The 17,037-nt window shown below is 39.9% G+C and overlaps 1 protein-coding gene across 2 annotated transcripts in view; it reads left to right on the top strand.

The window, feature by feature from the left end:
- The window catches only part of LOC146472140 (gamma-aminobutyric acid type B receptor subunit 2-like), a 44,178-nt gene extending 27,391 nt beyond the window's left edge, over positions 1 to 16,787 (top strand). Inside the window, exons 4-21 of one of the 2 annotated variants that reach the window (XM_085120725.1) lie at positions 549 to 595; positions 3,780 to 4,054; positions 4,531 to 4,668; positions 5,553 to 5,720; positions 5,873 to 5,986; positions 6,140 to 6,205; positions 6,693 to 6,899; positions 7,779 to 8,018; positions 8,368 to 8,437; positions 9,036 to 9,116; positions 10,432 to 10,582; positions 10,675 to 10,804; positions 10,932 to 11,039; positions 11,226 to 11,357; positions 12,490 to 12,822; positions 13,688 to 13,843; positions 14,273 to 14,318; positions 15,849 to 16,049. In XM_085120725.1, coding sequence (XP_084976851.1) covers positions 3,836 to 4,054; positions 4,531 to 4,668; positions 5,553 to 5,720; positions 5,873 to 5,986; positions 6,140 to 6,205; positions 6,693 to 6,899; positions 7,779 to 8,018; positions 8,368 to 8,437; positions 9,036 to 9,116; positions 10,432 to 10,582; positions 10,675 to 10,804; positions 10,932 to 11,039; positions 11,226 to 11,357; positions 12,490 to 12,822; positions 13,688 to 13,843; positions 14,273 to 14,318; positions 15,849 to 15,907 — 2,418 coding nt within the window. In that variant the 5' untranslated portion in view covers positions 549 to 595; positions 3,780 to 3,835 and the 3' untranslated portion in view covers positions 15,908 to 16,049. Of the gene's footprint in view, positions 1 to 548; positions 596 to 3,779; positions 4,055 to 4,530; positions 4,669 to 5,552; positions 5,721 to 5,872; positions 5,987 to 6,139; positions 6,206 to 6,692; positions 6,900 to 7,778; positions 8,019 to 8,367; positions 8,438 to 9,035; positions 9,117 to 10,431; positions 10,583 to 10,674; positions 10,805 to 10,931; positions 11,040 to 11,225; positions 11,358 to 12,489; positions 12,823 to 13,687; positions 13,844 to 14,272; positions 14,319 to 15,848 lie in introns of both variants that reach the window. The other variant, XM_085120724.1, reaches the window with a different exon arrangement.
- Positions 16,788 to 17,037: the final 250 nt, after the last annotated feature.

Genomic DNA, 17,037 nt, shown 5'->3' with positions numbered 1-17,037 from the left:
TTCCAATTTTTTAATGGTTAGAGTGCAAAACAGTCTTTTTTTCGCACCGAAAGCGTGGATCCTCGCGCTGTTTAGTCGGCGGCACCAGTAAAATTTAATTAGGCCGTCATCTGTTGGCAATTAACGTTCCGCAATCTACGAAGGCTTGTTTCTTTACTCACTGGCGTTACCACTCGTTTAAACCTATATTAAAAGCCGATTACATAAACGAGGCAAAGACTTTTTCCATTGTTTCAATCCGCGTCCTGAAAAGGTTCCTGTTCAAAACATTTCTTCTCGTCCTGTATTTTTGTGTAATTAGCATGAAGATTCACTTCGCCTGATTAGCCTATTGTTTTAACCGGTACTTGCAAAACAACGTTGTTTTTCTTTTACAATCCTTGTTTTTCGGTTTGAATTTTCATTGGCCAAGAGATTGAGAATGCCGGCACGAAAAAAGCAAAAGTTGTTTGTCTTTTTTGTGGGCATTCTCATTGGATCAAATGTAAGTGAAGATTTGCCTTTATCTACTAACTGAATAACAACGTGCATATATAACTTGTTCTCAGGGTTAACAGCCCCATGATGTTGCTGAATGCAGGACGCGTCGACTTAGGTAAGAGGAGGACAGATGTTCAGTTATTTTATGCTTAAGATTTTGGTGTTTTATTGTTGAAAATGTTTTTGCGTCAGTAATCGACAACAACCAAAGATTTCACCAAACACCAAAAAATCTGTAAAAATTCTGACTTCTTCAGGTAGTAATAATTTGAGGTAACTACAATGTTTTTCTCATCTGCGATTTAATCGGCGTAAGAGCTGATTTGCCGGACTGTGTGGGAAAAAAATGAATATCTACTGCTGGTCTACTGACACTACGAACACTATCTTACAGGATAACGATCTTTTCAGAGCCGCGCGAGATATCCACTTTACATCGGTTGGAAAAACTAATTATCAGTCAAAACAATGTAAATAAATAGAAAAAGTAATACAAAATCACCTGAATCTCTTTGAACCACTGCTATTCGTGAGAGACAAATGACCTTAGCGCCGTCTCAGTGCTATTTTTTGTTAGATTTCGCGAGACTATCTAACAAACCGACCGAATTTTCGCGAATTTTGTAAACATTTTTTACATGGTTAGAGCCTCAGGAAAAAAATATGATAGTAACTCAGCCCAAAAACTACACGAACAGCAAGTAACCTTGCAGCAGTGAATGGCCTAAAGCGGGCTGACGGCAGATTGGCAAGAACTGAGTTTTGTTTGGCTCGAGCAAAATGCAATGTGTAAATTCGGCATAACATTTTTTTGGTAATCAGCAACGCACAGAGATCTAAGTACCTGAAAATAAGGTCATTACCGATACAACCTGTATTAATGGAGAAGATGTTTGTCGGCTCTTATTCATTGCTAAAGAGAAATATATGGGAGATCTTGCAAAGAAAAAAATATATATATATCAAGCTTGACAGAAAACATAACCGTCATTACCTCACACAAAAAGCGAGTAATTACCTTTTTTTTTTATTTGGAGTGTTTTGTTTATTTTTTGCTGGTTTAATTTCTCGTAACCCTTCCTAACGTTCTGCTAACACATAAACGAAAATAAAAATTGACCAACCATAATGGACACTGCAATGGAGTCTTTGTTTTGGATGCAGATTGTAAACGTAGTTTGTTGACTGGAATATTGTCTCGTACGTGAACGTTTCCTTTCGAGATTAACTTTTTTGTTAGTCCTGACATCGATTTAAGTTAGTTTCCATTATGTTTGTAATTTTTTAGTTCGCATGAGTAAACGTTGCCAGATAGTGTTAATCCCCGTGATCAAAACAAGCAGCTGACAAATTCAACTGTTATCTCTTAATTGTACAAGAGACCAAGCTATAAGCGCCTAGAACAAAAGTTGTTTTTTTCCTTAAAATACTTTGTGATAACGTGTGAGAGTGCCTTTTTCATAACAGACAGTTTAACTCACCAGGAAACAGGTGCTGATTTTCACAACGTGTGTGAAATTTATATTTATGCTATTTCTTTAACCAGACAGAACTAGAAAAAGCCGAAGATGAATTTAAGCAGAGCAGGGTCATTTTCAAGAATTTTGAATTTTTTCAAGATCATATTCGGCTGGCAAGTAAGAAAGACATTAAGTTATTATAGTGCCAAGATAGTATTACAATTAAAAAAAGTCAAAAGAATAATGTGAACTCATCACAATTTAAAAATATTTTACCCAAGAAACTCGTTGTGTCCATAACATCACCACAAATACCTCACATCGTCTTTAAAATAGTAAAATGGGCGACGTTATTTTCGCAGTGAAAATTGTTGTGCAATAAGTGTGACGTTACCGGGTGAAGTGAGAATCCAACATTTAAAAATTTACCTCTAAAAGAATTAAAAAGAAGGAAGGCGGAGGAAGATGATCGATGTTAAATGGTTGTAAGCTTCCCGTTTAGCGCGTTGTGGTGTTAGGCAGCAATTGTTGAAACCATTCACTTCTCAATTAAAACCGTTGGTCTGCAACGGTCACATGACACAACTCAATTGTCGGCGCCTGTCCTAAGTACATGCTGAGAACTTGTTAAGCACTTGTGTGAATGTTACTGCGCATGTATTTGGAAGCAATTGAAGTAACCGAAAATCAGTATTGCGCAATTAATGATGAATGGTAAATCAAGCTTATGAGATATATTTATTACGCGTAACCGTCTTGCCTCCGTTTATTAACCTTTCTTTGGTACTATCGATTTAAACCGTTCGCAAGTTTTCGGAGTCTCCTCTAGCTAGATTTGTTTCATGGTAGTCCCCAGAGTAAGTAGGACACAAGATTTTAGACGCACCCGTCTCCTACCATATGTGGGTTGAGTTTGTTGTCGGTTCTCGTCCTTGCTCTGAGAGGTTTTTCTCCGGATACTCGTCAAAAACCAACATTTCAAATTTTCAATTCGATCTGGAGAGTGTCCCCAATTATTTATGTGCGCTAAAAATAGCGACACTTTGTTTAAATAAATAAAGTACCCTGCTTTGTAAATAGCCAAATGTTAAACTTCCCTGTCAGTTGGGATTTTTAAGGACTTTCTGTTCTGTTTGTTTGAAATAATTGTTTGATTACATGGCACCACAAGCTTCTAGCTTTAAATCTAACCGTGCATAAATGCATTTTATTTACCTTTACCTTTTTTTGAAAAACAAGATTGTCGGGATGGTTTCCTATACTTTTTTAAGAGTTCCTAAGCTCGGGAGGGGGAGGGGTGAGAGTGGAATCTGCACCAACCCACCCTCTATAACTTCAAGAGCATCAAAGCTATGACAATAAAGTTAAGAAGGTATGTATTGCGTCCAAAACTGTTTCATTTGAGGTCCAAAAATACGACGATGGTATTGTATGGCGTGCGCGAACACCCTATTATAATTTCTGAACAGCCGCCATTTGAAGCCGTAGAAATTGACGAGACCGTTACCTACCTAAGCCGAAAAAAATTAATAAAATGCCATGAAAATGTAAAAGTTGGGGCGATAAACTTGAAATTTTAATTAAAACAATACATTAAAATTTAAAAAGAGCCATGCCTAGCAAATATTCCCTCACCGAAAAACGGCAAGGCAAATTCTGGGAAGTCACGAAGATTTATAGCTTTTTGCTTTGATCTTAAAGTAATTGAAAATGTTTGAAGTCAGCACAGGCACTGTCTGCCCCTCCCCTCGCCCAAACACTGAACAGGGTAGTTAAGTCAACTTGAACTCTAACCATTTCAGACTTCAATTAGTCTAATTCATGCTTTTTTCTTTCTAGCTTAGACTATTTGATTGGTTATATGCTTTGCCAGTTGCAACTTGAAAAGCCACCCGATGAAACTGTTAGCTCCATTGTTTCTTCTCCTTCTGCGGTTGACGCAAACATCCCCCAAAACACGGGTTTATATCGGGGCTTTCTTTCCATTGAGTCCAAACAAAGCCTCAGTTCCAGGACGAGCGCTTCTGGCCGCAGCAGATATGGCACTAGATCACGTGAACAAGTCTGATATCTTGAGGGATTACGAGCTCAGGATGATAGTCAAGGACTCCAAGGTGCGTGTCTCACATAAACTAATATCCTTGATCACCAACTCTATAGGACGTAAAATTCACCCAGAATTTAGCTGATTGACTGACCGGGTGACAAAGAGCTTGGAAATATTCTATATTCTTTCACCTTTTCCCGAACTGCGACCCCTGCACAGTGAGCACGGATCGTCAAAACCAGATTTAAGTAACAAGTTCCTACGAAGTGCTGTGATTAATTCGATTTCCTCAGTCGCCAGATGATTTTAATTAAAGAACTTTGAACGTAAAACAGACTCTATCCGTGTGAAGTTAATTATCTAACTTTAAGGCTTCAGAAATGTCAATCATTTGTTCACATTCAATTTTTTCTTGTTACCGTCATTCCCTACTTCATAATTATGTTCGACATATCAAAACGTTTTATTTTAGTCAGGTGTTTAGTCATTTTATAAAGAAATGACTCATTTCTGTTATCACTGATTAACTTAAATATTCTACAGTGCGATCCTGCCTATACCGCCAACATGTTCATGGATTTGCTTTCCGAAGAACCAAACAGTTTAATGGCGTTTGGAGCGGCATGCTCCGATGTCACGGAAATATTGGCCGAGATGTCAGCTTATAGGAAGTTGGCCCAGGTATAGCTAATTTTAAGTCACTTATGATTAATAAACAAGTCATTTGAAGGGGAAACAATGGTTTCCTTTATCATTCATACTGAACATCCTATTGTCCATAAGTCAGCAATACGTCTGTTCGTCCGAACGGCCGCCAGTCAGGCAGGCGATCAGTCAGTCAGCTGTTCAGTCCTTCAGTCAGCTAGCCAGAAATTAGTCAATCAGCCAGTTTGTCAGTCAGTCAGTCAGTCAGTCATGCAGCAGACAGACAATCAGTTCGTCCGTTTGTCCTTGCTTCCGTCCTCTTTTCCTTCCATACATACACTTCATTTAGTTTGCCCGTTTGTCAGTCAATCTGTCAGTCAGCCAGACAAGGAAGCTAGTCTTCTGTCCATCCATCCAGTCAGTCAGTCAGTCAGTCATTCAGTCAGTCGGTCAGTCGGTTCAATCAATCAATCAATCAAGCATTCGTTCGTTCGTTCGTTCATTCATTCATCTGTACGTCCGTCCATCTATCCAACCGGCTGTCAATTTTTTTTCTTTTTTGGGGCTAGTCTTCTGTCCGTCCATCCATCCAGTCGGTCGGTCAATCAATCAAGCGTTCGTTCGTTCCTTCATTCATCCGTACGTCCGTCCATCTATCCAACCGTCTGTCAATTTGGTTTTTTTTTTTGTTGTTGTTGTTTTTTTTTTGTTTTGTTGATTCATTCTTTCGTCCATCTGTTAGTCTTTTCGTTTGTTTCCCATCAGTTAGTCTGCCGAGTCATTTGGTCAGTGAGGCACTGGCAGTCTGTCAGAAGTATATTACTCAACATATTATTGGAGTTGCATGAAACAAAAAAATGACACTGGCTCTGATGACTCGTCGTAATCGCTGATTATGAAAACTTTTTATTTCGTTGTAGATATCGTACGCCTCGAGATCGCTTGCGCTATCGAACAGAAAGAAATTCCCAACTCTCTTCCGCGCTTTACCCTCCGAGTCTGCGCGGAACCTGGCACGAGTGGCGTGGATACAACATTTTGGATGGGAACGAATCGCAACCATGTACGAAAAAACTAGCAGTGATTTGGTGAGTTGTGAAAAAAAATATCGTCAGGGAAATTGTGATTTGTTGTTCGAATCTCGAACGAAGCTGTTTGGTTATTTTTTAGTTATAACTTAATGAGCTGATCAAAGGCAACGATTTCACCACGTAATAATGTATTTTATTCCTTTTCTAAGGCGTCGCAGTCCAACAGCCAAGTTATCAAACATCTCAAAGAAATAAATCGAACTGTCCTTTTGTCAGAAGAGATCACAAGACAGCACATTGATTTGAAGCTCAAAACTCTTGCGGTGAGTTCAGTTTATGTTTTCCATTGGCCAGATTATTTCCTTTCGTCTTGGCGATTTTGTTTCCATATGTAGCTTTTTCTCGATTTAAACGTTTACCTTTTACTCATAGTTTGCAGCTGATCAGTTGGTATTGATGTCTAACTTCTTTTATAGCGAAATGACGCAAGAATTATTGTGGGGACATTTTATGAAGCAAAGGCGAGACATGTGTTCTGTCAGGTAAGTATAAAAAAGAAATACTGCAAAGGAGCAGAAAGGCCCCTCCCCCCACTCCCCTTAGGAAGGCCTGATACTCGGGTTAAGCTGTTAGAGTCGCCTGTGAAGTTGACAAACGTCTGAGAAGGAGCTGTTTCTCGTCTGCGTTAGAAAATATATAATGACGTTTAGGCGTTAACTGCAGTTTTGATCTGAAAGTCACAAAGCTAACCTGATCAAAGTAAGAGCTCTGACCAATCACAACTGTTGGAAACAACATGATAACTCCATGAGAATTCGAAGAAAGAAAGAAAAGAAAGAAACAACAAGCGTCAAGTGAGAAAAGAAACACTAACCCAATTCCCCCGAGAAAACAAGGATTATGATTAACTTGAACACCGCTCTAGTTCTCTCCGTCACGTTATATTTAAATGTGTAATCTTTTAGTCAAGAATTATTTCCTAACTACTCTTGTTTCACGGCTAAAAGTAAACAAGTTTTCGATTTCTAGGCATACAAATCAGACCTGTTTGGTGCCCGGTATGTCTGGATTCTGATTGGCACGTACAGTCACCAGTGGTGGTTAGTTCCAGACCCCTCTCTCGCGTGCACCAAGGAAGAAATGCAAAGAGCTGTGGCATACACGTTCATTTTTAATAATCAGATTTTTGTCAGTGAGGAAAACAAAGAAAAACAGAACAAAACACTCTCAGGGCTGGTAAGTGTTCGCCTGGTCATTCTTGCAAAATGAAATCAGCAATCTCTAGCGATATTTTTGGTGTTTTTTAATAAAACAATTATTCCACTAGCGCTTGTTATATATGGGTTGATTATAGCCAACTCGGTGCTCGAACCTCCCTTTGCGACCACCTCTCATTAGCGACCACTTTTCCAAAATACCAAAAGTTTTCAAGTCAAATCACTATAGATGGAACCTGTCGTAGTTTCAAGTTTCTTTCACAACAATTGTCTCAATTGCTGTTTTAAGTAATTTGGGAGATACAAATTGTAATCACCATCATCACCCTAAGATTTTTTGCCTAGAATAATTTTGGACCAGTCTTAATATGCTTGAAGGTAAGAAAAGTTATTACTATGGGTCTCGATAAACATTGGCAAAAGGGTTAGGTCTCCGTAAATTACTCGAAATTTAGACCCCCTGTGGTCGGACCTCTGGTAAGCGACCACCTCCCGTAAGCGACCACATATCCTTGACATTATGGGTGGTCGCTTACGGGAGGTTCGACTGGACGTTGTTACTTCGCCGACGAGTCTGTTGGGCCGAGTTGACTAAAATCAGGGGATATTCTGCAAGAGTGAGTAGAAAAATTGTTTTACTATTCAACACATTGATAAAAAAAAAAGCACAGTTCTATTGTACAAAAGATGAAGACGATTTTAATTTTTGCCCTTTTTCTCTCCGACACACGAAATTAGGTATATCGCAGGATGTTGTGTACGGGCGACGAATTTCGAGTTTACCATGACCATATTTGGATATTGTTACAATGTATTGAATAATAACTTCTCATATCCTACCCGCGCGCATGAAATAATTGTTAAATGTGAACCACGTTCCATTGTTTTCTCTAAATAGACAACCAGCCAATTTTACAATGAGTATAAGGAGAGGTTACAGAGGTTGAACTTGTCAATAGCACCCAACATTACCGCTTACACCTATGATGCAATGTGGACAGTAGCTGCTTCACTGAACAAGTCGATACCATTGCTCGAGAAGATGGGTCTCACGCTACAAGACTTTCGTCAAAACAAAACAGAGATGACAAAGTTGTTCGTCCAAACGATTCAAGATATCCACATTTTGGGAGTCACGGTAGGTGGAGTTCTTTGTAACTGAAATTGCATTGTTGTTGAAAAATTTTTGGATGCTCAGCTAGCTGCGGCTAAACGTCTTGCAGTGCAGACTTTTGTATGACGCAAACCAAAGACAAGGAATCAAAATGTTCCAGTGCTACTCTTTCTTTGCTGTTTTTCTATTTAACTGAGGCTGAAAATCCTGCCAATTTCTTAACTGAATCTGTTGCAAATTTTTGAAACATGAAATTTTAGTTTAATGAATCGTACATGTGTCAGAATACACGTACGATTCACGTTCCTACATCGACAGGTACGGTCGACAAATCGAAGCATGTATGAATACATGCATTTTTCTTTGAAATTAGGGAGAAGTAGCGTTCTTTGCTGATGGGGACCGTTACGACGGCATGGTGGAAATACTACAACAACATCCAGGTAATTCAGTGTAACAATTCTTGTTGAAAACTTCTTCAATTCGGGGGTTTGTTTTTGAGCGAGGCTGTCTCTGAGTTATGCTTGATAAGTAGTAAAACCAGAACAGAGTAAACGGCAAAGCTGACCAATCACAACTTGGCACAAAAGAATAGGCCAGTTCCGAGTTGCTATAAACCTCTTTATGAAAGCGAGGTTAATTGCAAAGCTTTTCATTTGCAAATAAGTTTTGTTTGCATATGAATGAAAACTAATTTTCATAATAAAACTACGCTTAGCATCGCTTTCATATTGAGGTCCAAAGTAACTCGGAAATTACTGGTTTTGTTTCAGACTGTCAAAATTGCATGTTAATACACTGCTTCGAGCGGACTGCAATTTCGGTTATATAATTGAAGCCTCTTTTGATCTTTACCAGAAAGCTTCTGAAAATCTTCGTAAGCCCTCCATGGCAAGCCACGAAAGTAAATTACGGCATTTTCGGAAGTGTTCGGAAATTAACCGGGAAACGTACGTTCGTATGTTCTAACAAGCTGAAAAATATACAACCCAAGCAATTTCATGATTAATTTTTATAGTCGACTGTCTGCTTTGTCTACAGATGGTCACGCGGTACCTGTTGGCTACTACGATGCACGAGACAAACAACTTCGGCTTGTTGGACAAGGAAATGTGTGGCCAGGTAACTAGAATTCTGGACCCAGTTGTTCAAAACGTGAACTTTGATTCGAGTTTAATTAGTAATCAACGGAGACTCTTTAAAAGGATTTTTTTTCCTTAGTTTAGACTTAGACTCTTTTTTGTCACTAGCTTAAAATTAGCTTTTAAAAACATTTCTTTCATGAGCTAGATGAACACCTCGGTTAATTTTTAATCGGGGATCAGCGTTAATCGGCTTTCGAGCAACTAGCCCCAGGATTGCCCCAGGTTACTTATGAAAAACGAATTGTGCGCACGCTCTGATTGGTTATATTTGTGCCTACTTACCCAGGTAGTCCCTTCTCGATCACTCGATTTTGACGTCACCGATGTCACCGATCCAACCTTTTCCCAGGGTCCTCGCGAAATTCAAAACGGAGGGTTGCAAAGAGCCTGGTACGCACTGCAAAAATACTCCACGAATCGGCGATGTCAGTTGATCCCGGTTAAAAGTACAGAGAAGAAGAAAATAAAATATTTTATGTGACAAAAATGCTCCTCGATTCGTGGAGTATTTTGCAGCTTGTAGCAGGGATTTCGCCGCCCGTGAGAACAATGGGGAGAAGGTCGCGACTGAACCACTATACCCGGTTCCAAGCTCTCTTGAGTCCATATTGATAGAAAGGCATAGTCTAAAATGAGCTAATCACTTGTTCGTTTGGCACACTATAATAAACAGAACTAAAACTGTTTGAGTTACAGCTATGTGGTCCCCTCCTTTTTGGCCGGTTTCATGAGCCTGGGTGGCCGTGTTAACTGGGATGTTAAATACATAGGAAAACAACACCCAAATAACCAGGATCCTCAGCGTTTGTAATCGCGTTCACTTGTTCACTCGTTCAGGCTGGCTGACTGTGCCTCCACGTTTCCACGATAAAACTTTGTTAATCGATCTTTCGTTTTGCATATTCATATTGACATTGGCGCCGATAAGTGAAATTAATTATGGATCATTTAGAGGATGACATATAGGTGGTTAGCAAACCTAACAAAAAATGATGGATTACGGAAAGTAAAATTATTATCTTTGTTGGAGACATTGTCAAACGATATCTTTTACATTTAGCCAGCGCGAGGCTTGCTAATCTCATGGTGTAATTCTGTACTGATACTCATCTCGGCAAACCAGCTAGCCATCGGTTCATGTAATCGGCCTTTACAAAACTAGCATGCAAAGCCTGATCCTCAAACTAAGGATTTTTAGTAATCATTCCTGTTTCGGTATGTCAAGTACTGTAGCGTACCTCTAAAGATAGGCTGTACTTAAATAATCTATCTTTTTGCAATTGCGTTCACAGGTGGAAAAATTCCTCGCGACAAAACCATTACCGTGACAGAGTTTGTCCAGATGCCACTATGGTTGATCATTTTAACAAATGCCCTGAGTTTTCTTGGAATTGCTTTAGCTCTCTTTTTTCTGTGGTTTAACTTGCGTTACAGAGCGAAAAGGTTAGTACGCATGCAAAGTTTTACTCACAATTCTTCTCAACGTTAGAAAGGTTGTCTAACAGGCACTTGTGCCCCTTTTTGTCATTATTTAGGTATATAAAACTGTCCAGTCCAAACCTGAATAATGTGATTCTTTTGGGAGGTATGATGATGTACTCTACAGTATTCATGTACGGATTGGATGGGAGGCTTTCACCACCAAGCTACAACTACGTCTGCAGAGTGAGTATACAGTATGTTCGGAAGTGAAGTGGAGTTTAACAACAACATCATCAACAGCAGCAAGCAGCAACAGGAACAAGACGAGCAACACGTTTTCTTACAATCTGTATTTTTGTTGTCCTTTTAGACCCGGTTCTGTCTATTGTCACTGGGATTTACAGTAGGATTTGGGGCAATGTTTTCAAAAACTTGGCGAGTTCATCAAATCTTTACCAACATCAAGAAAGTTAGAAAGGTAGGAGCTTTTGAGATTCTAAGAAATTATTTTACTTTCTTTACCTCCTTTCCCACACACTCCTCCCACCATCACACCCCTAACCCCCTCCCGCTTTTAGCTGGTTCCCGATTCGGCTTTGTTTCGAGGGAAAAGAACGCTATTACTTCTTGATGTGCTGTTCATCTTCCACCCCTCCCCCCACAGGTGGTTCGTGATTCGGACTTGTTTCGTCTAGTAGGAGCCTTAGTGTTTGTTGATGTGCTGTTGATGGTAATTTGGATGACGCTGCATCCTCCCAGCAGAAAGGTTATTGTTCAGACTGAGGGAACTGACACGGTAAGTTTTTCACACTTAAAAAGCACGCGCAAACGAAAGCACTAACTCGAGGGCAAAGGTAAACGCATGCGCAAATGAAAACACTAACTCGAGGGCAAAGGTAAACGCATGCGCAAATGAAATCATTAACTCGAGGACAAAAGTAAACGCATGCGCAAATGAAAACACTGAGGGCAAAGGAAAACGCATGCGTACACGAAAAGAAGCATGCGTAAATAATCGCAAATGATTAATTTAGGTTGTAATGCACACTTTCAGCTGCGTTTCCAACGCTTCCGAGTTAACAATACATTTATGATAAGACTGTTGTTGATGGCTATTACCTTTTAGTCGAACGAGACAGAATCAAAGCGACTGAAAAGAACTAAAATACAGATATTTTCTGTATCCGGAGTGATGATAGATATTAAAGCGAACAAAAAGAGTTGAAAAATTTTATCACCGCAGAATCACATGATGCGTGCACGCGTATGCCAACAAAAGAGTTAATATTTTTTTATAATCGTAGTCATGTGCGTAGAAAAATAAAGTCACTCAACAGTTGAGTTTATCAATGGAACGCGAATGTTAGGCCTGGGTTTCTCAAGTTACATAACCCTAAGTCTTCAAGAAGACGACGTCGATCGTGATTAAGATAAAGAGAAGCATTAAAGCGCTTAAATCCCTCTCTTTTTATGCTTCCACTTATGCTGATGTCCATCACTTCGATTTCACCCGACCTAGAATCTTATAAGTCCACTGATGTCCATGCCTATGTCGCCACTGAAAACCAGGCTTAAATAAGGAACAACATTGCACACAGCATGTAGTGTGCCAGTTTTCAATTTCAACATGTGATGATTCAGTCATCCCCAAAATTACTGCCACAAAGTTGTGTGCGACATTTCCGAAGTAGAGTTTCGGAGTATTGTGAGGATGGATACAAGATGCAACTTTGTTGTGCGCAATGTTGAAATCTTGTTGCGTGCAATGTAGTATGTAGTGTTTGCATTGTGTGTCTCGGCCTTAGGCTTCACAAGAGAAAAATGAACAGCTTGGAAACGAAAACACAAACGCGAGCTTCAAGTATTGAAGATGATAGTTTAGCATATGCGCTAGTCTGACTTGTAATATGCTCAATTTTGATTGACAGTTATCAGAAGACCGTGATTACAAGACAGTTCTCTACCGTGAGGAGTGTGTTGGCCCTCATTTCACTGTATGGATCATCGTATTTTACACCTTTCACAGCCTTTTACTTATCTTCGGTCTGTTCCTGGCATTTGAAACTCGCAAGGTCTCTATTCCTGCACTGAATGACTCTCGCTTTATCGGCATCAGCGTGTATAACGTGGTACTGCTGTGCGCGGTGGGCGTCCCTGTGTCATTTTTCACTAACAGCCATCCAACTGTCAGCTTCTCGCTCATCTGTGCTGTCATCATGTTTTGCACCACACTGACTCTTGGGATCCTATTTGTGCCTAAGGTGAGAACGTTTTCGCTCATCATTTATATTAATCCAAGTTTATTTACCGTGGCCTCGGAGATGTTCTGTTTGAAGATGAAGAACGGAAATCAAATGAGTGGTGTTTTGAAAAATATCAAATCGTTCGTTCGTCGTTGCCTCGGCCTCACCGCTCGGAGTTCGCTCTTTCTTGCAGAACCTATGGCACTCAGTGTAAAACAGGTACAAAGAAAGCAGGAAGAATTTGACCAAACTAAAACTGCGGAAAAGTAAAATTGCTGCGGTCTCTTTCTAGCCCCACTGATATGATTCATCAGCATGCCATAGCCCGAAGGAAGATACTGAGCTGGGCAGTAATTTAGCTATACCCATGCGTTAATGTACCGTTACACGAGGACGAACAAATTGCGTGCCTCACACCCTCTCTTCCAAACTTGTCTCGCAACGAGCAATTGCGTTGCGAGTTAGAAGGGAAAAAGTCGACTGGTCTTCTTCTTTTCGCGGCATTGCGAGATACGTTGCAAAGCTAACATCATCACTGCGTTACAGGTTACATCGTAAGTTGTCTCGTGTGACAACAACTGAGGCTTTGAAAGTGATTGGAAACCGGGAAACCGTGGTCACGCGATATTCCAATCAGACAGCAGATTCCGACTGAAATCCCGGTTTTCAGAATAAAAGATTCTTAGATTTTTTTTCTTAAAGGCCAAGAAACTTTGTTTTTTTGAAATTACATTATCGCAATGCACTTAACCTGCGATCATACCCTCCCTCCTTATATCTCATCCCGGGAGAAAAACCAAACCAAAACAAAACAAAACAAAAAACACCAAACAATCAAACGAAATAGGCCTGATCGCAAGTTACAATGCTCTTCTTTCATCAGGTAATCAAAATATACAAAAACCCGGATGAGAATCCCTTGAAGCGTGGAACAAGCGGCAGATCGCTAGGCAGACCATTTATACAGTCATTACCTGAAACTGAAGAAAATCAACGTGTTACCGAGGAGAATCAGCAGTTGAGAAGAGAAGTTGAAGCGGTAAGGTTTGGTTCAGTACACTGATAGCCTTCAAGTTAATTACGTTCTCTCCGACGTTTTAGCGCTGACGCTGAGACGCTGAGAAGAGGTGTTGCGTGACGACCATAATAACGGCTGCGTAGGACTCTTAATACCTCATTGCAAAGTACATTTTATCAATTATGTGTACAAACCATGAAAAGACCGCCAGAGCAAAGAGGAACAATTAATAGCTGGGTCTTCCTGCAGATCAAGGGTCTGACGCCGTTCCGCTCATCAGGTCTTGTGTTATTTCCAACTTCTCTCTGTTTTAGTTTCATGTTTCTTTGGGATTGCCTAACTAGCCTTTTACAATGATAATTGTCTGGTCTTCAAGTTCTTCCTCATTCACTTTGAAGCAGTCTCTTGAGTTGTTTTCTAATGTGCAGTTTTCTGCCAAACTTGCAACAGGCAATGGGACAGATGTCACCCCAGCCTCAAGACAAACCTGAACACGGTACGACCCCATTCGATATCAATTTCTTTCTTCTTTTTTTTTTTTTAATTGTTTAAAGGGGAAGTACCACGGGGATTTTGACCTTTTGTGGTGAAAATGGTGCGACAACACTTCACTTTGCTACAAAATAATTCTAGCACATAGAATAGAATCAACGTAATTTATGAAAGGAATAACTGATGATCTGCTCTAGTGCATTTTGGAAACGAAAACGTCAGAACTTGTTGCAGTCCATTCTAACCCAGTCCATCTGTAGCCAGAGACACTCATAGATAGTCTTAGTACACTGGGGTGACAATCTACAACAAATTTGAGCAATAATTTTAGATTGCAGTTCATAAAAAACGTTTTGGGGTTTTTGATACAACACCAAATTCCCGTGATACTTCCCCTTTAAAGGCTGTCACTGATAGTCATAAATTACTTGCTTTATTTGTGTTACACGGAAAAGCCGTTCACTTCATGAGAGGTTCGCCCGTGTCTAAGATATTTGGTCAGCGGTTGAATCACGAGCCGGGCCCTGGGGACGAGAAAGCTCTTTCAGTAAACCCCACTGCGTCTGCGCTTTACGGTGTTTGATTAATGGCGTTCGAGGTCGAGTACGAACAACAATATTCAATTGAAGGATTTGGACGCAGAAAGCAGATATAAATTGATTGATGTAAACAAGCATCTAATTTGTTGGCATTCCTTGTGCAAAAAAAAAAGGAGTTTCTTAAAGGCAACATCTCTCAGGGATATTTCGTATGTTTTTTGACCCTGTAGCTGTCCGAACTATAGTTTAATGTTTCCGGGACATTAAGTTGGCTATATTTTCGTATCGGTTCTAAATACACCTCAAAGGAAAATAAATGATTTTTTTTTTTTTATATTATAAATATTTTTGCATGGATCATAAAGTTTTATGATCCATGATTTTTGACAAGATCACTAACGTTGAAGGTATTAACAAATCAGCGTAAGCTATTTACAAGTGGCAGGTGTATGCCATGTGATTAGCACGTGGTAATCTTGTACCCAGATCTTCTCACTCTTCGGTAGAGTGAGAAGGTCTCTGGGTACGAGATTAGGCACGTGGAGGACACAGCGATATCGCAATATCAGCAAGGTTTTATAGTTTTGGTTTTTGTCACTGTGTAGTTATCAGGAACTTAAGCGACAGTGACGAAAGTGTCGCTACACAATAGGTTTACTGAGCAAAGTTATTCCATTGCACGCTTATTGGATGAACCTTTTTGGAGGTTGAGTCTCGTTTCTCTGCAGTGAATAATCTATGCAGTGGAATACTTTAACCCACCCATGCGCAATACCTTACAAGGAATAACATGAATTTTCTTGATGTTTTAATAACTTCTACCCAGTACCTTTACAAAAAAAAACAAAAAAAAAGTCTGGAGACAAGATAGGAGAATTTGTTCTTTGATATTGGGGGTTAAAGCGTAAAGTGACGTTTTCATGAGTGTTGCCATCATTGTTGTTTAAGGATCTCATTATGAACTGACACATACGGCTTGTCTTCCATCCTTACAGGTGAAAATGGAATTAAAGAGACTGAGAGGGAATCAGTCTCCCAAGAACGAGAGTGTTAAACGCGCGGATGGAAACATGGAGCAGTTATTTGAACAGGCTCGTGAAAGTGTTCAGAGAAAACACGCAGACGAAGGTCGGCGTTGTTCATTCGCAAGTGTGTCGTTTTTCGGTGGGATTGAGTTACAGAGGTTGACAGTGGAACAGGACGGACACGACACAAGTTCAAGTGCGCTTTGCGGGGAAGAACTCTCCGAAAGTCAATTTTAGATTAATAACAATCGCTCGGTCTTTTAAACGCCTCGCCATGCTACTTGGTAGACCTAGCGGACGAGTTTGTTCAGGACATTTTGGTCAGCGCCGAGAATGGAGACCTCTGCTATTTAATGCTGCTGATCAAGAGAATCGCGGCCTCTTTATATGCAAGAAAGTAACAATTTGGTCAGGCCTATCCTGAGAGACCCAAGGGCTGAACCTCGGAACGTCGAAATAGGTGGGTCTCCAAGGGTGGGTAAGGCCGCATGAAAAGTTTCCTGCTTTGACACAAAAGTTGCCAAACCGTTGAAAGCTCGCGTGTTGCTTTGGTTATGCAATATTGCGTTCTTTTATTGGCTTAAAAGAAATTGCGCCATTTCCTTAGCAAACCAAAACCAATCGTGAATTTTTCGCAACTTGACAAATTGTTACTTTTAACACAGTAAACACTAAGGGAAATGACTCTTATCGTTACACGTTCTTTATACGAAATTAGTTTTTGAACACCCTTACTTCAATTATACATAAAAATAACAAATTTATTTCAAAAGTATTTTACACATTGTTCTCTTGTGTGCTGCTAATAAAAACTGTACATATTTGGCAATGCCGGCGGTGTAATCAGTATGGTTTAAATTTGCCAACTGAACAAGAGTCCTGTCTAAAGAAGGAATTGTCGCCCTGCCCCCAACCCTCACCCCCACCCCACCCCACCCCTCAGACCCGCCACTGTCAAAACACATCAAAACGATACTCTGGGAAAAACCGCTTATTAATGCTTAGTTATTTATTTCACTCTTTCAAAGTTATGGTACTGTATTGGCTTTTTAACTGTATACTAGAAATCAAGACATTTTTAACTGTATTTACTCATTTTCTGTAAGATTCACTACCTTTTATTTACGACTGTTGTATATCTTTGTTTTGTAAATAAACG

The sequence above is a fragment of the Pavona decussata genome, unplaced genomic scaffold (assembly GCF_977016875.1).
Source record: "Pavona decussata unplaced genomic scaffold, jaPavDecu1.1 SCAFFOLD_102, whole genome shotgun sequence".
NCBI classification, from domain to species: domain Eukaryota; kingdom Metazoa; phylum Cnidaria; class Anthozoa; order Scleractinia; family Agariciidae; genus Pavona; species Pavona decussata.
This window is presented reverse-complemented; position numbering and strand designations above follow the sequence as displayed.